Source organism: Pseudochaenichthys georgianus, chromosome 16, assembly GCF_902827115.2.
Source record: "Pseudochaenichthys georgianus chromosome 16, fPseGeo1.2, whole genome shotgun sequence".
Taxonomy (NCBI): domain Eukaryota; kingdom Metazoa; phylum Chordata; class Actinopteri; order Perciformes; family Channichthyidae; genus Pseudochaenichthys; species Pseudochaenichthys georgianus.
Window position 1 is genome coordinate 31,797,079 of NC_047518.2, and position 22,138 is coordinate 31,819,216.

The 22,138-nt window shown below is 43.7% G+C and overlaps 1 protein-coding gene across 2 annotated transcripts in view; it reads left to right on the forward strand.

The window, feature by feature from the left end:
- The window catches only part of znf385d (zinc finger protein 385D), a 100,052-nt gene extending 78,410 nt beyond the window's left edge, over positions 1–21,642 (forward strand). Inside the window, exons 5-8 of one of the 2 annotated variants that reach the window (XM_034101773.1) lie at positions 13,418–13,753; positions 15,101–15,282; positions 17,595–17,693; positions 21,382–21,642. In XM_034101773.1, coding sequence (XP_033957664.1) covers positions 13,418–13,753; positions 15,101–15,282; positions 17,595–17,693; positions 21,382–21,621 — 857 coding nt within the window. In that variant the 3' untranslated portion in view covers positions 21,622–21,642. The remainder of the gene's footprint in view (positions 1–13,417; positions 13,754–15,100; positions 15,283–17,594; positions 17,694–21,381) is intronic. The other variant, XM_034101774.1, reaches the window with a different exon arrangement.
- Positions 21,643–22,138: the final 496 nt, after the last annotated feature.

The window sequence follows — 22,138 nt, forward strand, 5'->3', positions numbered from 1 at the left end:
GAAAGTGTCAGGCACAGACTCACACCAGATCTGTTCGTCCTGCCTCGGGCTGGAACACGCCCAGGAGGCCATTGACAACCCCGGCTCGTGCGGACATTGTGCCCGCCTCACCGTGAAGAGCCTCCACCGAAGGTTAGCGCAACAAGTTAACCTGTCGGGACGGGACCCCCTCATGTCCACTGATCCGCCGACCGGCAATCAAGACACGGGGACGTCTGCCGCAGAGATGGAGCCCCTCACTGCGGTCTGGGGCTCACCGACAGCGGCACCCGCAGAACCGGAATCCCGCACCATATCAGGCCGAGATCCGGTGGCGGCAAAAAACGCGGGAACGGGGCCCCACGCTATACCAAGCTGGGGCTCCCGACTGGACCTCACCACGGTTTCACCCGCGGAAGATGTCCTGGAGTTAGACTGCATGGAGGATGAAGAGTACACCTCTGAGTTCCTCCTGTCTGACTCGGATGAGCAGGAAGACGACATCTTCATGTCATCGACTCAGGCTGCAAAGCCGGGAGCGATGGCTGCTCCCCCGGGCGACAGCACACCAGCTTCGCCCTGTCTCAGTATGGACCTACAAGCCGTTTGTCAGCGCGCTGCGGCCAAACTAGATATCCCATGGCCCGAAGTGGCCAAGGAGACCTCCAGGTCCCGTTACGAGGGAAAACTTTTTTCCCAAACAACGAGGGCAAAGAGGCAACTCCTCCCGGTCTTCACGGAGATGTTGGATGAGGTGTCGGTCTCGTGGAGATACCGGCCCTTTAGCAACAAGGCCCCAATCCAGGGTGCCTCCTCCCTTGACTGTGACGGTATGGAGAGGCTTGGCCTGCTCCACATACCACCTATGGAACCGCTGGTGGCAGCCCACCTCCTACCGAGGATGGGCCAGCCGCCAAGCAGGATCCCACGCTGCTAGCAAAAACGGACCGATTCCAGTCTACCATGACGGAACGGGCCTACAGAGCCGCAGCGTTGTCCGCCAGGGCTCTGAACGTTTCCTCGATGCTAACCGCATACCAAACGGAGCTCTGTGAGGATATGTCGAGCAATCCTGGACCGGCCACTCTGGACGAGATAGCCGCGGTCACAGACATTTGTCTCCGTGTCCAAAGCTGCGCCGTCCAGGCCACGGGCAAGGTAATGGGGAACATGGTGGTGCAGGAAAGAGCTAGATGGCTCAACCTCACCAACCTCCCAGACCGGGAAAAGGAAGATGTGCTTGACATGCCCATCGTTCCCGAGGGGATTTTCGGCTCCGCTCTCGCTTCCATGCAAAGGAAGTGCGAGTCGAAAAAGAAGGAAGACGAGGCTCTCCACCTTTGTCTCCCTCGAAGGGTCCAGCCGCGGCTTTTGCAACGGCGGCCCTTCGCCCACGCTGCACCGCGCTCTGCTAGGTTCAAAGTACCGGGACAGCAGAGGGCGCAGCCCGCCCCGAGTCCCCAGCCCAGGCAGGAGACGAGGGCGAGTTGGTTCTAAATGTGTCCCCGCCGCCTCGAGAGATGCCTCAACGCCATCCTCAAGTCCGCACAAGACACATGTCACATCGTTATTGTCTGAATAAACCATTTTCCGCTGACGCATCCAGGCTCCGGCCAAGGGCGCAGCCTGAAAAAATGAAAAGAAAGACAATAAACAGTCCGTTAACCATAAATCCCCTTCTGAGAGCAGCTACGGCCTCTCTCAAAAGGCGGATAATAAACGGGTCTGTGAAGGCACCACCGCCACGTGCGTACGCGGTGCCGGCTAGAGCTGTAAAGAACGGCCCGTCAATCCTTCCCCTTTCAAGAGCAGCTACGGCACCTCTCAAAGGACGGATTATTGACGGGTCCGTGAAGCCACCGCCACACACATGCGCAGTGCCGGCCAGGGCTTTAAGGGCACCACCGGCACGCGCAGGCGCAGTGCCGACTGGAGCCGTGAGGGCACCACCGGCACACACAGTGTCCCGACTTTTCCAGTGCGGGACGCGCCTACGGGTGCAGTCCTTTCACGGAAGGTGGTCACCACGGACGCAGGTCAGACGGGCTGACAGGGGACTTACGAAGGTCGCCCGGTGAGAGATCTCTAGAACAGAGACTTCCAGCGGGCACGCGTAAATTACCCGGAGCTTTTAGCGGTGTTCCCCACCCAAAAATGCTTCCTGCCTTCTCTCAGAGGACTTCATGTCCCCGTGAGGATAGACAACACGATATCGTGGATGAACCGCCAGAGGAGTTTACGTTGTCTCCAGTCACCACTGGCACACAAACTGATCCCTTAGAGCGGCAGACATCTCCTCTCTCTGAGAACGACACGAGTACCGGGTGTTATGCACCTAGGGACAGAATTACTGTCAAAAGGTGCACCACTCTATGCAGACTGGACTCCTCATCCAAGGATCGAGAGTCCGCTGTGGGTGTGTTACGGCGGAGCCGCGTTAAATCTGTTCGCAAGGGGAGAAAATGCTCAATGACAGCTGTTCTCTTTAATGCACGATTTAAACGCACCGTTAGGCGGGGACGCACTCGTACACGATTGACCTCCGGGTCCTCTGTACACGTTCCCACCCCTGGTTCTGTTCCCCTTAACTCCGGCCAGAGTGAAAGAGCAACGCCACACACGTACTCTGATGTTTCCACCCTAGCCCGCAATATACGGGCTGGCGGTGATATATCAGCTGTTGTGCGGGCAGCCGTGGCAGCCCCCACCACGCAGGGACAGATTGTCTCAGGCGGGGAGGGCGATCCTTCACCCACGCCCAGAGCACGGGGCACTATGGGCCTGACCCGTGAGTGGTACAATCTGAATACAGTGGGACTCCCTCAGAAGGTGATAAACACTATTCAGAGTGCGAGAGCTTCCTCCACCAGGTCTCTTTACGACTGTAAGTGGAGGGTGTTTGAGGAGTGGTGCCTTCAAGGGCACATCTCTTTTCAATGTCCTGTCGGGGTGATTTTATCATTCCTACAGGACTTGATCGATAAACACAGAGCTTTTTGTACGATCAAGGTGTACCTGGCTGCTATTGCTGCATGCCATGTGGGCTTTGAGGGTAAGACGGCTAGCCAACATCCTTTGGTTTGCCGTTTTATGAAGGGAGCGCGCAGGCTCCTCCCTGTCTCCGGGTCAGTGATATCCATGCACTGTCTGTACATCCCTCATGCACTCAGTTCGCCCCAGGGCAAACGAGAGTGTTGTTGAAACCCAACCCTGCCTTTACACCAAAGGTGGTTGGTTCGTGTACCCCGATTGACATTGAGGCATTTCCTCCGCAGCTGGTTTCCTCCGGGGAGCAGCAGCAGGATTTGTTGTGTCCAGTCCGGGCTTTGCACACATATATGGACAGATCAAAAGAGCTTCGTCTTAATGACCAACTCTTTGTGTCCTGGGCTAAACCTCACAAGGGTAAGCCTGTTACTAAGCAACGACTATCCCACTGGATCGTGGAGGCGATTGCTTTGGCCTATACGAGTCAGAATCTGCAAGCACCTTTGGGTCTGCGGGCTCACTCGACTCGGGGCCTGGCTACATCCTGGGCTTTGTTCAAGGGTGTTTCCATCCAGGATATCTGTGCGGCGGCGAGCTGGTCTTCGACACTCACTTTTGTCCGCTTTTACAGACTGGACGTCTCCGCTCCAAGCGTGGCCCGAGCAGTGCTGGGCACCTTGTTGAGTCGGGACTCCACCTGTTAAATTCTGGTTGATCGTGATCTTCGAGATAAGCTCGTCTGGCAATACGGGAGCTACAATATCCCATAGTGAGACATCGAACGGAGTGTTATGAATGAGAACTATAGGTTACTTACGTAACCCCAGCACTCAGAGTAACATGAAGTGAGATGTCTCACCAGATGGCCCTCCTTGCTATGGTGAAGCGAGAAGAGGTGCTTATTTTGAATGACGCATGCGTCGTGGCGCAGGCTACTTATAGGGGGTGATTTCCCCTGACGTTGACGTCAAGATCACCAGCCAATCAGGATTGTCGTAATGAGATTGATGCTTCTGTTTGCTCCGCGATGAGGCGCATCCCATAGTGAGACATCTCACTTCATGTTACTCTCAGGACTGGGGTTACGTAAGTAACCTATAGATCTGCGACCTTCTTGCCTCCTGCATGCTCTACGCCGGCTACGCAGACCCCGCCCCCTTGCCTAACATTTCGATTAAGTGAAAAAGCGACTGGCTATAGACTTCAAGAACATTTTATTTAAAAAACATTGTGTTCATACCACAATAAAAAGTGTGTATAATAACGATTGTTGGGTTGGATAGTTTGGCTTTAGAAGCAAATTCCAAACATTATACAATTAAAGAAGATGTACAGAACATTGTGTAGAGGTGTAGGGATGAGTAAGTGTTTGGTAGGATGAACGTGAACAATCTTGTTTAATGAGTGCTTGCTATATATATCTTTTATTTTGCCTCTTTGTAATATGTTTAGAATAAATGAAAGAAATATACATTTTCATTAAATATTAGATGCATAACTTAAACTTGAACCTTTCAAAGGATCACATTTTGCAGAATATATTAACTGCTAGCTCGTTTTCACTCATATAATAATAATAATAATAATGCATTAAAAAAAATATATTAGAGCGCTTTTACAGGTGCTCAAAGCGCTTTACAAGTACACATTACACATATTAGACATGTAAGAGTCATTACTGCGGACATTACCCACAGGAGCAAATGCGGGTAAAGTGTCTACATACAACCACATTAAGGCTGTGAACTGAGGGGTGTTCATGTGCTGTGGGAACCCTGAGCGTTGAAGACTCAGTAACTAACTAGGCAGATTTTAAGTTTAAATGAAAGAAGCATACTACTAAACAATGTGCAGCAAATATGTTCCAACGGAAATGTAATGCAGCCCACATGTCCAATTAAGCCCAATATATTTATAGAAGCATACGTAATAATAATAATACGTTCATGACTTACTCCAACAACACAACACATTCATGACTGGAGTGCTTAACAGTATAATTGTTTCTGCACTAAGATAGCCATCTGTAATCCGTAGTGTACTATATATCTGACATTAAACATGCACTTAAAAAAAATACCAAATTGTAAACACATTAAATACAGATGGAGAACTCAAGAGACCTTAAACAACAATCCTTCATAACCAAACAGACAAATAGCTATTAATCATTTCGGTGCCCTTAAAACCCCCGGCACATTTCTGCACCATCTCACTATCATATCTACAGTGCACGGGGGTGGCGGATTGTCACAAATGGCACTGGGTAATGAATATTAATGTGCTCAGATGTCAGAGGAATTAATTGTGGGGCGGGTAAATGCTGCATTATCTGTAATGCTGAAATATTTGACGGTATATCAGTGGCACTAAACTGGCTCTAATGAAAAGCACAGTGCAGGGAAGAGTAATGGCCATATTGAGAAACAACAGGGAGGGAGAATATTACCTTTTCAGACTCGGCTTTCAATGGGTTTGTTTTTGCTCTAACATTACCGGAGAAAAACACATTTTGGTATGTAATCATTGTATTTCAAAACACAACATATCCATGCAGGGAACAATGCAGGGTAATTTCTCATTTTTTGTCACAGAAAGAAACCTGATTGTGTCAATCAGGGGCTGTTTGTTAACAAGAGGTCTAATCACTTCAGTAATAGTGGGTCTTCTTTGGATCAGCTAGCTGTTATTTTGTAGGCATACACTGTACAACATTTTATGTTGGTTTAAGGTAAACATTTAAGTTTTCTTGTGGTCTAAAAAAAAAGTTTTAAGAATTGTGAAACAGATAAATGAAGTGTAATCATCATTAAGTGTAGCTGTTTAGTTGCACATTATTTGTTTTATATTGATCTAACAATGAACATGTCCATCTGCTCCTAGTGGCCTTGTTCATATTTGGGGGGTGTCTGGAGATTTTAACTCTCAAACAGTGCATGCTGGGAAGTCTGCTATATTACATTAAAGACATAACATTGTTAGACTCGCAATGGACAGTTTAAAAGAAAGGATACAAATACATACCGAGTAAGACAGAGTTTTTTAATCTACACATTCTTCTTCCTTGTCAAACCCTGGTGTCTACATTACCCACAATGCAACTCGACCACCAACAGTTCTAATTGTATGAAAATGAAAACTAGAAATTGAGTTAATTGAAAGTCTTTACATTAAGCTGAAGCTTAGTGGATTCCTGTATGAAGGCATAATATTTTCTATGTGTTATTATTATATTGTCTAATGGAAGTCTCTGTAACAAGAGATGCAACAAAAACAAATTGCTAGAGTTAACATTAACAACTCCTTACACAACGTAATGGAGGTAAATCAAAAGTGTCCATTTAGTCCATCTGCTCAGGGCAGTTCAAGTTGTTGTGCAAAGAACATAAGTGCATCATCGGGGAATAATGAGTCTGCATGAAAGATGGTAATCATAGGGTCGATTTCATGAAATGCGCCGAGCATCTGCGTTCTTTACTCCACAGTTGAACTTGTGTGTGTTCTGAGAAGGATGGACAGCTGGACACAGTGAGATAGTATAGATTAGCCGGGTGACTCAGCGGCCGCCTGTCAAGTTTGTGTGTGTTTGTGTGTGTGTGTGTGTGTGTGTGTGTGTGTGTGTGTGTGTGTGTGTGTGTGTGTGTGTGTGTGTGTGTGTGTGTGTGTGTGTGTGTGTCCTTACACCAGTGCCAGAGAGTAGAGATAGAGGGGGAGAGAGAAATGCCCACAGCGCAGCCCGCCATCTCTCAGTTCCAGTCCAGTGCCTGAGGAAATGTACCCTGATATTAGCTATTAAAGAGCAGATTGTCTGGGGAGCCATGCCAGCACTGACAGCAGCTGTACAATGGAGCTGGCTGCAGGGAGCCAGGAGGCTATCTGAGGCTTTTTCCCTCCACACAGCCTTCTTCCTCAGGTCCCCATCGGATGCCAACGCCCTCTGCCACCCTTGCCGCACCCTCTTCCACCCAAAAAAAAAAAACTGGCTTTCTGTCTAACTTCGTAGCTGCGCACTGGGTCGGAAAAAGCGCCTACAGGCAGACGTCAGACAGGCAGCAAACCTGATGAGTGTGTGATTAGATTGGCTTTATACCTGTGCGATGCTTCAAAAGTTCTCATTTGAGAGGATTTTGGATGCTGATGTGTAACTGAAACTTCCTAACAGAAATTAGTTGCAGATCATTTGCGCTCGGAGGAAATTGGAAAGAAAGAAATCAGTTCAAATTCGATTCAGTGACTCCTGCCGCTTGTAAAATATCTGAGATAATGTCGCTTTTTCCCCTTCAAAAAGAAAGATTATTGCAAGCGTGGATGCACACTTATTTGTGAATGCAAATTTCTTACCTTATCGATCTTTTATTTTAGGAATATTCAACTGTGACTGGTTTCTCATTTACTCGCTTGGAATACTGACAAGAAGGGCGGGGGGGGGGAATCATAGCCGTCGAATGTGATTTGACAGAACTCAAGAGCCATGAGGGATTTCTGTCCTTTAAGTTGTGACGGCATATAATAAGGCCCAATCATTTTAATTAAAGGGCTTAATCCAGCTTCATTGAGAAAGGTAATCAGATCTCTCGGGAGTCCTGTGATTGCCTGAAAGCCTAAGTAGAGTGGAAGGATTTCAGAGCGCCGTTTCTCGTCTATCACCAAAGCAAATCTCTGGGGAGAGGTGTGAGAGGCTGAGTTACAAATGGAGGAATGAAAAGAGGCAGTGTCCTATCTCCAAGGGTCGCAGCACCTGTCCTGATCTTTTCTCTCTTTCGATTCTTTCCATCTTTGTTGCCTTCACCACTCCTAGCCTCTCAATTTATTGCTCTTTAATTGTGTCCCATACTCGATTACTCTTTCAATGTTATCTCTCCCCTAACCTTCTCACGTCCCTTACCCACCTCCACCCCTTTTCCTTTCACCCCATTTCACAAACGTTCAATGTTGTTCTGCTTCAAAGTTTGCTTACTTTCCAGGTTCACTTTTATTTAACTTCTCTCTTTTTCAAGCTCCATCCTTCCAAATCTATCCTCCTTTCTTCTTGTTGCTTATCCTCTTCAGTTACCTGGCCTTCCTATCTCTTTTTCGTCCTCCTAATTTTTCTGTCGGGACTTGCTTGCCCATACCAACTTTAGATTGATCACAGTCATTACCTCCATTAATGAGAGGGGATTGAGTTCTTAACTGGGCTTTGCAGAGCCAGTCAGGTCACACGGACTGGGGATACAGATGACTGGAGGTTTCCCAGAGTGGATGGCGTCCTAGGAAAGCCAAAGTACACTTTAATCACCTGCCCTTCCAATGGCAAACAGCTCTTTAATGACACTTTGGTAGATGGGTTCACCCCAACACAAGGGCAAAGACATGCGTGTCTTATCATGGCTTCACCAACCAGCCTTTGTTATAAGCAGGCAGATAAAGACACAACCTTTTTTGCTCTTGTTGATCATATGTTAAGCTTCTTTGCTCGGTTAGACAGAGATTAAACAGCTATCAGCTCTGACTTGTGTAGTGCTTACTGACGATAGAATTAAAAGAAATACTAATGGCAAATTTGCCTGCATATGAAGGCCCATTTAGACAATATACTCTAATGACAGGGGTGGGTTCTTGATATGTTAAGCCTAGCTTAAAACCATGAAGATCTCATATATGCCAAACATTTTGTGTCAAAAGTGTCTTCTAACGACTCCAAAGGTGTGTTTACACATCATTCAAATTAAATGTTTTCTAATTTTTATGGGAAATACAATAATTTGCTATATTGCTGTCGATTAGATGAGAGGAATGCTGATACTCTCAAGTCTGTGCGTTGAGATGGAGCCAAGAATCGATTAGCCTAGCTTAGCATAAAACAACATTTCTTGAGCTGCCCATTTATATTTGTCTGTTTGATCAGAAAATATCAGAAGTGTCCACTTGACCAGTTTGGGTTTTACAAGAGAGTTATGAATGTATAAGTGTTTCGCTAATTATTATTGAGAAGTTTGGGGAGCTAAGCAAACATGGTGGTTTATCATCCTTGCACAGTTTTGACACCTATTCGATTTGTTGATAAATTGTATACTGGTTTTAGCACACTCACTATTAAACACTTAGCAGACACCATTCACTGATGGAGACAGAAAAATTGAATATCTCAGTAAAAAAGCCAGTCAGTGGAAGCTGAGATATTCAAAATTGAACTCTTAGAAGAATACATCCAATAAAAGCTTTGGAAGGTGTTTTCCTCTTAAATTCAGTCTCTGTGCTAAGATAGGCTCAACATATCATGGAGCCATCTGCTGAATTCATATTAAATAAATTGCTATTGATCTTCACATTCCACAAATCAAAGCAAATAAGCATATTGTCAAAATGTTGTTGAGTTTTCCTTAATAATGGCACCAAAACAATTGACCATTCCCCAACTGCTCGTTTCTGATCAGAACCCTGTGTCAATGCAGTCAGTCTTTTCCAGAGAAACATTATACTTCCCAGCTGCTTATAAATGAAAGAGGAAAAATGAGGGCCATCTTCAAAAAGAAACGCGTCAAACACATCACGGCACCAACACATTATCCCTAATAATGACCGGAGAATATGCCAAAAGCAGTTAAATAACAATTCACAGGCAAAACATTGCTGGCTCACATCACCACCAAAACCTTTACTTGCACTTTTCTGGAAACACACACAGCCTGATGTCCGTGCCATTGCAAAGCTGCCCAGAGAAGCAGGTGTGATGACAGCTTTAAGCTCGTTGGTGAGCACGGTGAAATCGAGTGAGCTAATCTCTGTGATTTCAGGTTGTTTTGATGCCTGGCACACAAGAGCCGACTGGGAGTAGGTGGTTGCTAATTGCAGGGGGCGAAGAGGTCGCTGCCGCTCTGCTCAAGGCATAAACATTATTCATCAAGAGTGACAAGGTCAGCCACATCATAAATAGTTCACAGATTAATTATTGTTCTATTGGTAATGGCTTGGGCTTGATCTGACATGTTAATGTGGTTACACTAAGGTCATTGATGTCGTTCGTTATTTGGGTTTAATAGTAACTGATGATATCAACATACCCGGAAAGATGTATTGCTTTCGCTAAAGTACAAATGTGGGAGTGCTGATGTCTTCTTTCCATTGTTTGTATCAATATGAATGTGATTTTATTAAATCTAAGAATAGCCGTTTTGGATAAGAAGATCTGTATAGATTTGCTGGCTCTTGCGTGTAGCGTATTCAGCCTTATCTCAATTTAAACAGAACATAAATTACGCACAACTAATAACTGAAGTCACTGACCCCCTTCTCAGAGTCCAGAGTCTTTAAATAAATGTTCCAGTCATAGCATTGAATATAACAGCCTGGAATAATGGCCTTTTCATGCCATATGTTCTTCTTAAGATCAGTTCACAGGCAGTGTCCACTGAAAGCACACAGATAAACGGGTAGAGGTCAATTAGTTATCGCTACACAACATTGCATCACCAACGATCAATTCTCTGATGGCAACCTTAATCTATAGATGCCCTTGCTTAAGGTCATCTGGTCAGGTGATGGACAGATACTCTCCAGGGCACTCTAAACAGTATACAATAACTGCTGCAGAAACACTGGGAGATTGAAAAAAGAAGCCGCTTAATGCACTCTTATTCACAATCCCATGAAATCCAGTTTATCATTTTAAATATAGAGATATTAACAGTACCTCCAAATCTGAGGCCATGGTTCTCAGCAGGAAACCGATGGACTGTCCACTCCAAGTAGGGAATGAGTCCTTACCCCAAGTGAAGGAGTTCAAGTATCTCGGGGTCTTGTTCTCGAGTGAGGGAACAATGGAGCGTGAGATGGGCCGGAGAATCGGAGCAGCGGGAGCGGTACTGCAGTCGCTTTACCGCACCGTTGTGACGAAAAGGGAGCTGAGCCAGAAGGCAAAGCTCTCTGTCTACCGGGCCATTTTCATTCCAACCCTCACCTATGGTCATGAAGGATGGGTCATGACCGAAAGAACGAGATCACGGATACAAGCGGTCGAGATGGGTTTTCTCCGCAGGGTGGCTGGTGTCTCCCTTAGGGATAAGGTGAGAAGTTCAGTCATCCGGGAGGGACTCGGAGTTGAACCGCTCATCAGAATTGAATTTAATATGGCGTTTTACAAAACAGTATCTACCCCGAGTGAAAGACTTCAAGTACCTTGGTCTTGTTCATGAGTCAGGGTGAGATAGAGCTCAACATGCGGATTGATGCTTTCTCTGCAGTTATGTGGGAATTGTAATGGACTGTCATGCTGAGGGGAGAGCTGAGAGTGTGGCAAGGCTCTTGATTTCCCTGCTGATGTTGACTTTCATTCAAAGAGTAGATGGGCTGCTTGTCAGACCACACACAAAATAACAAATAGGCTAGTTGTTTCCTGACTGGATAGTACACATTATATAAGATGGCAAACAGTATTTGATAACCTGATATCCCCTTCCGGTCTTTTACTCTCTCAAGGTTTTTTTTCTGAAGTCCAAGAAGGAGAAACCTGAATTAACTTTTCACCATTCCTTACTTTAATCAAATACAAATTAATTCATTAATTCCTTCTCCTGCAATGTTGTGAAAATTCGGTAATTGTTTCCAAACTGGTGGAAAATCAGCTACTATGGCTTGCAGAGCCCTCAAAAAGAGAGCCCTTTCGAAATAATAGCCCTGCTCTTGAACCCTGTGTTGTCAAAGCGCTGTTAAATATACGTTTTCAAATACCAGCATCACTGTTAGGCTCTACTTCGAAGCTCACCAACTCTGCAAAAGATCTGGCATTTATCACACGTTTTATGATTCTGTTGCATATCACTGAAGCAAGCCACCCTATAGCTTTCCTCTTCATTTCAATGCAAATGTCATATTTTTGTCGGTTATCTACCACCTGCTCCTGTTCATTACTTTTCGAGATCTGCATTCAGGGAACTCAGCGAGTTTCGTGAAAGTGCAGCAAATTTCACAGTTAGAGTCAGTCAACTGTAAGAAGAGTCTAACAACAAGTATAAATGTGCCGCAAACCCATTTCAAAGGTTAATGGTTTGGATGCTCACAACACTGAAATACTTGACAATGCATATATTTACATACATTTAAAGCATTTAGCTGAAGCTTTTATTCAGAGTGCCATTGCAATAAGCTGCATTCCTTGGATGCTATTCAAAAACTCAGCTTGAATAAATAGACACCACTCAGAAGCTCTTTCCTGATCCTTCTTATCTAAAGGAGAGGCCATACTTATTTAACCACAGGTCATAGCAGAAAGATGGTTCCTAACCTTTCATGTCTTTTTTTTAACCTTTGGCAGAAGTGAACCCGTTGAAAATGTAACTCGGAGCTGTTTTGCGACGCCAACTGCCAACACCTCCACTGGGATAAATAAGGACCATATATATAGCTCACAAAAACAGCATGACATAATTCACTATTGATTTGCTCTCGTAGCGGGATGATCTTCATTTCGTGAAGCTGGAGTGCAGAGAACTCCGACGCATTGGCATCGATCAGGCGGTGCTCCCAAGGCAAAATTTGATTTTCGTATATGTGGCAGCAAGTCCTCTGTATTCCAAACACTGACATGTGCTGTTGTTTTGTGAGTCAAATATATTGATCTGCTGCTGTCCCTTTGCGCAAAAATATCAGACATTTCTTTCACACCCCGAAGCTATTTGTGTTACATGTTAATGTGATCTCACACACTGACAATACAAGTCTGACTATTATCGGCTTCTTGGTTTGCTTGTGTTGGTCTTACTCTTTACTGAACTTTCCTGCATATCTAGTATTTCATCCCGTATTACATTTGTTTTAAATGTATAATGTTTTAATAATCAAAGTCTGTGGTAGTCTGCAAATGTGAGGAGACGGAGGGGAATAGATGAATGGGTAAAACATTAATCTATGTCAGTAACATAAAATACATCACAAACAAACATCTTTATATCCAAGCCACAATGTTTTACTAAACCTTACCAAGTAGTGGTCTTGCCTTAACATTACCAAGTAGTTAAGTTGTGTCTTTTGGTGGATTTGTAAATGTTTCCGTGGTGTTGTGCATCTTTCTGTATTTGGTCAAATGCTGCACATGTGTTGTGTGTTTGGAGAAGATATTTTATTCATTTGCTTTAGTGTTTTGTCGGTGTTGCCAGCCCTATGTTCTGGTCTTCATAACTTGTTTTCAGTCCTTTCGTGTTTGGCAGTGTGTTAACCTTTAATGTTCACTCATGCAAACACCAACAAAATAACAGAATGTCTGTCTTTTAACCCAACACTCACATAACCCTAATGAAACCCATCTTGTTACTGCAATTAGATTCAGCTATTTATTTTAGTAAATGTATCTTTTAAATCCACATCTCAAAGTCTGTTTAGCCACAGGTTGGTTGAACCTCACAATGATTATTTGCATCCAAGTGATGAATAATGCCATACGATTAAAATCACACAATAATCCCTCTCTCTGCAGATGTTGTTCCTGGAGCAATGCCCCTGCCGCTTTCTCCGGTGCTCCGATCGGCGCTACCCTTGGTATCCTTGATGACTCTCACAATGCCAACACCGGCCCCCGTGGCCTCACCCATAGACCCGAGCATTATGGCAGCCACAGCCCCAGAGACTACCTCAGCTGCTGGAGGGGACTCAACATTAAACTCACCCTCAGAACCAGACCTGGAGCCTGAGACCGAACCCGAGGTCGAGACGGATGCTGAAACAGAAGAGGAGAAAGCTCGTCGTCTTCTGTACTGCTCGCTGTGCAAAGTGGCGGTCAACTCGGCGTCACAGCTAGACGCTCACAACAGCGGTAAGAGACATTTGCTAAATCTGCTGCAAATAAATGATAAACATCACTTGAGTGACTTCAGCAATTTAACCAAAACTGGAATTAAATTATTATCAACTACAAGTACGGCACGGCACTCCTTTGGGTCCTCAGCAACACACACGACAATCAAGTAGATCTGTCCCGGGGCTGGCAAGTTAATTAAAACTCAAATCATACACACACACTTACACCAATACACACACACACATGTCTGTTATGAGTCTAATTATGAGGTAAGTACTTGTTCAAACTAGTAACTAAACCTAACCTTGTTTTGTTTTATCTTTCAGTTTTCAACGTTTACCAAGTGTTTTAAACTGATAGTTATTTGGGAGAAAAACACATTTTCCTTCAAAACATAATTGATTTTGCAGTTTATTTGTGTGGGAATGTAGTTTCGTAAAACATGTCCCCCCCATTTATTTAGAATAGCTTAAAACAACCGCTCCAGCAGGCTGCTAATTAAAAGGTCATATACGCAAGCCTGATCAATATGAGTTAACATTGGACCCTCACTGCTTGGCTATCAATAACTTTGAGGTCACTTGTGTAATTTATTGTGGACTGCCTTCAATCTAGGGGATGTCAGTCTGTTTGTGTCTGCCAAGCACCTGTTTATAGATTGCTATTTGATTTGTTCTTTTGTTCAAACGTTTAATTAAATGTTCATTAGTAATTGGACGAGGCAAAAACAATGGGACATTTATGTGCATTAAGCCGTGATTAATGGATATAGATGACTTATTTCATATCCCCACTCGGTGTATTTATTAATTAGGTATTAACAGACAGCCAATATACTGCAATAAATAAGACAAAGAACACTTCAACACTGATCCTAGGCGATTGTGTAGAAATTCAGCGATTAACTGCCTTCTTCACATACAATAAACTTAACAAAAGAATATATTTCAACCCTGATGCTGGTGTGATTTTTGTTATGAATGGCAGCTGCGGCTCCTCTTTTAAGAGTGCTAGACGGCAAGAGGAGTATTCGCAGAGATTGGAAATGGGAATAGAAATGGTGTTTGCACTTGCAAGTTCAGTCACTAAAGGCTGAGATAAACCTCAGTGCTAACAGTGCCCTGCGGGGACATCTAAGAGTGAAAGATTTGTGTAAACATGACATTTTTCCTGAACAATTTTAACAAGGTTCTTTACTTTTATCAGGGGCTTTGTAGATGAATCCATAAGTCTAACCTTCATACTTCCCACACCAGAAAAAGGGATAACAGATGTGAGCCTCTGATCTCACCTCTCCTTCAGGCAAGCATCTGTTTTGTGACGTTAATGTACTGACCGTGCTGGCTCTGTTTGAACCTGTAGGTACGAAGCACAAGACGATGCTCGAGGCCAGGACCGGCGTGGGCTCCATCAAGTCTTTCCCTCGGCCGGGAGTCAAAAGCAAACTGGCTCCAGTCGTCAAGTCATTAACGGGCCTGCAGAACAAAACGTTTCACTGTGAGACGTGTGATGTGCATGTCAACTCAGAGACTCAGCTAAAACAGGTGAGAGGGACAAACAACAACATTGAAATGCTCAACCAATTCTTTCCTGCACACAAAGCATTTTTTAACTGAAGCTTTTATAAATAAATTCAAGCAAAAGGGAGATTAATCGATGAAAGGACATAGACAGGAATTGGACTGGAATACAATCAAACTACTAATTACATTGTAATGGATTAACTTGGGTTATAGAGACACAAAAATAATATTTCACTGCATTTTCTCATTATCAGATATAACAAATGTGTTGCCTTTGAACAACTAGATAACAATAAGGGAAATAAGCTAATTTTGCATTATTTCCATTAAACTAGATGCATGGTAATAACCTCTTACTTATCTGTCATATTGAAAATGACTATGTCTGGCAAAAATATATTTCAGCCCATTACCCACATTGTCACAGTAAAATGAACCGATTGCAGACAATGTCATAATAAGCATCAGGACCTGAAACCAAAGCAACTTAATGTAATTCAGTTATCATTCATTGCTTTGCTTATACACTGTGACATGATGAGTAAAGAGAATATATGTATACACCCTTGAGTTTAATATGAACTCAACCAAATTAGAGCAGTGGTTTACAGGAAAGGAGAGGAATGATATGTAATGTAAATCTCAAGATGAAATAATACAGGGGTACATGATAGTAACTTTCCTCTTTTGATGCACCAACATTTCTTACTACTTAGCCTCAATGTGTCAGCAAGCACCCAGTTTACCGAGTGCATACATCCTTAATTGCACAAATAGTTTGCTGTTCATCTGTGAAAACCTTCTTATTAAGACTAATTTACTTCAGTGTCAGATTAAGCTTTTTGTTGCATTAAAAAAAAAAAAAAGCTGGGATACAAAGACTCACTGCCACTCGTGATAATATTTCCTTTCATCCTGCTGCGCCGCTGTCACAGCTAAGATTTCCCTGTCTTTTGCAAAAACTCTTAAGAAATCTGGCAAAGCAAACATAACCAATAAATGAGGCCTCTCTATTATAAATAGACTTAACTGAGTCAAGTTTCTGCTAATCCCTTTCCTCTAATAAGAAAAATATTTTCTAGTTTACAATATGCTCAGCAAAATTAGGTTACCCTTGAAGGATGACATGAACGTATCTCTTAGTGATGTTTTTGAGGCCTGGCTGAAAACTCTTCCTGGGTTTGTGTATCCTGGTTTTTGCTTTGGGGCACCCCGCAAATGTTCTTTCCTTGCAGCTGCTGATCATTCTGTCACAGAGGGAGTTTTATCTACAATACTAGAAAACGACTCGGTTTTGTCTGAGCTAACCTTGAGCTCCCTTACTGAAAATAGAGAGGCTTTGTATGCATTTTTCATGGAGGGGCTTTTTCATGGAGTACTTTTAAGACAGCAGTGATTCTCTGTGAAAAGAATCCAGCATGACAAATCTCCGTTAGAGCTTGAAACCAGAGGAACATTGCAATTTTTAAATCCACTGCAAGGACTTGTGACATTTAGACGCAGCCAGAGATCTACCTTTTACTGTCAACATTTATCCATTTTGAATTATTTATTGGCTTGATGTTACAGAGGATTTCTGTGTTCCAGCCTCTTGTATTTTACCTGGTTATTCACATCCACTTTTCTCTCTGGTCTTTAAATATCAGAAAAGCTTCATATCTCTTGTGTATGACAAAATGTATTAAACATGAGCATATGTATCTGTCATATGCTAAAGAGCGGGAGAAGATGGATGGATGGATGGCTAAATGCTTTCTGCACTGTAATTTGCAGTGCCATAACTGCAGTAATTTTCACCATGGGGGGTTTCCATCGCAATGAAACCTTTAGAGCTGTAATACTTTACGGCCTTGAGACAGAAGGTGTATTTTTAGTTTTGCCCCCACCCCCCTCCTCTCTGGGTTCCCACCTCAACGTATGATAAGCTATCTGCCCCATTGGCATCCACCCTGAGGCTGAGGTAACAGGCAACTGTAAAGCATCACAGCACCTCTGTAATAAAAAGATAATGAGGATTTTCACAGTTTCTCTTTGGAAAATCCAGAGAAAGATGCCACATCTAAAGTGGTGTTTCAGCATTGCCATGGAACAGGGAACTTTCCTTAATTATAATGAAGTCAGATGTACTTTTACACTCAGGTAAATGCAGACTTTAGGCATGAATATAGAGAGAGCTAGACACAGAAACCAATTTGTTGAACTGTTCTATTCTGTTTATACATTCATTCATTGTTATTGCTGCTTTAACCACAATAGACTGACATCCTGAACCCTACCTGTCTATTGTCACCTGTCTGCAACATTCAAAACAAAAATGTCTGTCTCCTTTTCAGCACATCAGCAGCCGGCGTCATAAAGACAGAGCAGCAGGTAAACCAGCCAAACCGAAATACAGCCCGTACAGCAAACCGCAAGGACAGACGAACCAGCCGGTGAGTCACTGCACGCTTTAATCATGTTATCAGAACAATAACAATGACTCAGTTCTAAGAGCCTCTTTGGAGACAGACAAATCAACCCATGACAAACAGCTATTGTTTGATATTTGAGTTCAGTGTCATTCTCTTGTTCTAGTCACTCATAGGTCTGCGCCCATCAGAGGTCGCGTTAACCGAATATATTCCGTCTATGACGGATTTCTTTTAACAATGACGGAAAAATCTGAAAACAGTCCGTCATTTTGACGGATTAGAACAAACTCAGAACAGCGCCAAAGTTTCCCAGCAGCAGGGCTCCGGTGTTATGTCTTGTTATGGATGGCCGCCAAAAAGGAAATGATATTGTTTCCAGACCTAACTTTGCTGTACAAATCATTGAAATGTCTGGGAGTTTATGCTTTACGTTGTGGCGCGCTCCCGCGAGGTGCAGTGGGCATGCATAACACCGGCGCTAACAGTTCCCCCCCCCCCCCGTTGACAGTTCACGAGCGTGCTCTCCCCCCAGTCAGTTGTGTACAGATCGACGGGTAATAATGGATTTTGACGGAAATGTTACGATCCTGTCCGTCAAAATGACGGGCAGCGAAAAAGTGTAGCGCAACCTCTGGCGCCCATACCGATACGTACTCCTCATTTTTGCTTTGTTTTAATAGGAGAAAACTTTGGAAAGAACTGCATGCAGAATGTTGGCTGTTTAATGTTTCTCTTTATCAGCTAAAAGTCCTGCACGGCTCCTCTAAAGTTTCTGTTCTTTGATAAGCATTCAATTTGCTTGACGTCAGCTAATTCAATAACATGTCAACTTTCATAAACGGTTCACCTGTTACCTGTTATTAAAGTTCACTGGCAGAACACAGTGGGATTTAATTTGAAAACTTCATATTTTATTGACAAAATTGGCATGAATCAAGGCTCCTCTGAGCCAGCACGCTGGAGGTGGAATGCAGACTTGGGTCGAATACTATTTATAAGTAATTGTAAATGTCAGTTTTGACTATTTTTGAGTAGCTCAGCATGTGGTCTTCTGCATCAAGACCAAATTCATTTCAGGCAAGTTTTCAAACCACAGAATAAGAGAAGTGAACTGAAAGGACTTTCTTAATGTTTTACTGAGTTAAACTTTCTGGTACTCACTGTCCTGTGCCACTGAACCCCGGCAGTCTCACACTCCAGGAGGATTGAATGCCACATGACGAGGATTGGTAGGATGCATGAAGGAGTCGTGTGGATTAAACGTGGGAAAGATAAAGGAGCGCCTGACTTTCCATCTTACAGAAGCTCCCAGAAGAAGGCATTAATCACACCCACTGTTTGCCGAGTCAATGCGTGGGGGTTACCAGTGTGGGGGAAATGACTTTTTCTGAAACCCATCATTGACTGAGTTAACGGAGAGAAGCTTCTTTGATGAGTGGAGAGCAAAGAATGCCTCCCATAGGGTTACGATGCCTGAGTCAGTGATTGATAACCCATGACAGCGGCTGCCATCGCGGTGCTGTGAGACCGTAGATTTTCCATTACTGATACAGAAGATTAAGCCAGATAACTTTGATGACCTTTTCACCCTATTAGGCTGGTTCTGGAGGTTGAATGCTTTTTTCCCAGTTGTCCTTTTGTGGATTCTTGCATTCCTTCTTCCTTATTCTTTTTCAATGGACACTACTATGTATTTTGACTTTGAAATAGCAAAATTACGAAAATAAGCAGCATTTGTAAGAAAAAAAGAGGTCTGGAATTCCTTTTTTCCCCCTATTTTATCTCATGTCTGAAGTGCTGGAACATTAGTTAAGCGTTTGAAAATTAGATGTAAAGAGGTTAACAAGTCTATTGGCGATCCAAGCTTTTGTGCCTCAGAATATGTTGAACACTTGGAGCAATTAGCATCTGATTTCTGGCACCTGTTTGCTCCCCTGCCCCCCCCCCCCCTCTCTGTGTGCCTGCACACTGCACTTCAACAGCAATGTCCTCAGCCATAACATACCATCACTGTTGTTCATGTTTCTTCTAAGAAAACTAATGTTTGTGACATCACCATGGTGTCTCTGTGGAACCAGGATTGTAACAGAGAAGTCTGGAAAACCCCGAAGACAAAAGAGATAAACAACATAATCAAAACCAGACTATCCCAGAGCACTATTGGCGCTTTTCCACTGCAGGGCCTCGCTCGGCTTAGTAGGATATGGCTAGGCCTCGTTAGGCCAGGTTCACTTTATGCTGCATTTCCATTACTGTTTAGGAACTGGGGTAGTAACTATAGTAACGCAGTGTAGGCGGAGCCGTGATGTCATCTTCAATGCGAAACACAAAACCAAAAAAAAAAAAGTTAAAGAAGTACAAACCACAGACTGTCTGTGTCATGGCGAATACAGTCGCTGGTTTATTTATGTCTGTATAGGCCGTTGTTGTGAGTGTGGACGGAGCATATACAACGTTAGCTTAGCCAATCTCCATTCAGACACACATTTTAAAAGGTTTTTCGCCTGCCGTCTTGTCTGCAGACTTGTCAAAGCATTAATTTGTACTAAACGTTATCAGTATGTTGTTACTTCGGCATCATTTTGAAACGTGTATTACAATTACATCACGGTAAAATATGTTCATTTTGTTGTAGTTGCCAGTGATTCTCTCACTAGTTTAGCATACTCAGCCCGGTTGTTGGCCCGGAAAGAACCTCGATTTTGGAGAGCCAGAAAAACTGTGAAAAAGTACCCGCTAGCCGGAACTACGCCTAGTGGAAACGCAACCAAAAATGGGCCGGGCACACGCTTAAACCGCGCTCCGCGCTGTAGTGGAAATGCGCCATTAGTGAGGTATTCAAAAATGTTTTGTCCAACCAACAGTACAAAAACCACAATATTTAATTAACATGGGGATCCTGGAAATAGGAATTGTTTTGCATTGTCCCTGAATAAGGGACTCCAGTTATTACTTGATTATCAAGATAACAGTTTATTCATTTCCTGCTTATACAGTTTAGATTAATTGGCAAATGATTTTGTATGGAAATGAAATGGAAATGCAAGATTGAAAACAAATCCCCTTTAATTTTGTTAACCCACATGTTCACAGGACCACACACATACAGTATGTAGTCCCTGCATTGAAACCATCCTAGTATTAGGAAGGCAGCTATAGCACCTGGGAAGCAGTGTGGGGTCAGGGTGACTTGCTCAAGGGCACCTCTACAGTACACAGACTCCATTCAAGCCACTTCTTTTAGTAGGCTAGTGTGCTTGTTATTGAACCAGTAATTTGGTAAGAACCAAATTGCGTCTCCAAATATCGAAAAATATAATGTTTAGATGACATTTACCATTTGCTGACTTTTGCTATAATCTGTAATGGTGAAAGTATTTCTATTATAATAGTTAATTTTAGCAGAATATGCAATGTTAATATAGATCTGGCCTTTTTGTTTACATTATTATTACTTTTATTTTTATTTTATTGAAGACAGTTAGAAAAGACATGTGGTACAAGTTACAAATGTTCAACAGTTCAAAGCTACTAGTGTTCAGCTTAGTCTCTATTATTGTACATCAATTGACCAGCCATACATAGATCTTACTTGAAGGCGTACAATATTTAAACCACAATTATAACCAAAACAGACCATGTAGCCATAATTGTGCACAACCTGTGTACACATAGACTGTACTGACTGTATCTTGTCTCCCTCTGCAAGGTGAAGCTGTCCCTGGGGAAGGAGCGCCTGTGTCCTCTGAACACACAGATCATACCGGCTCACCTAGCGGCAGTGGCGGCCGCCATCAGCAACTCTTTCACGCACCGCACTAATCACATTACTAACCACGCCTCGACCCCTAACCTCTTCCAGACTCAGACCCTCCCCGCTGCACTGCTCCGCCCGGCCCCTGGTCCTGTCAGGACCTCCCACCCACAACTCCTCTTTGCCCCTTATTGACCTGTTTGACCCGGGGGGGGGGGGGGGATCTGCACCACCTCCTGTTAAGGACCAAAACATGTGCTACGCCAGGACCAGGCCAAGGAGTCGTGTCAGCATCTGCACTCCTTCTATGCATCCGGAAAAAAAAAATCCCACCTCTCCTCACATGGATTATCCCACATTTAAAGCTAACCAGGCGAAGCAATGGGCGCTCTCATGATGGATTAATTTCTCTGATCCCACTGAAGAGACCTGGGCTACAATATACATGCTTTCTGTGCCAACCTGCAACCCACGGATCACACCCGGACCCCTTACCTGGTTCTACATTGTACCGCAATAATGTATAAGACTAACCCCGTGAACTATGCAGTGTCTTTAGTTCATGAAGCAAGGCACAGTTTGAGCTAAAAATAGGGAAGGGATATGCTTTTTTTTAAAGATACAGTGTGGCACTAAGATCATGCTTTAGTGGAGGATTACTGTCGCTCGTAATTTAAAAGGCTGTAACTGATAAAAGAGCGAGTAAGGCCCT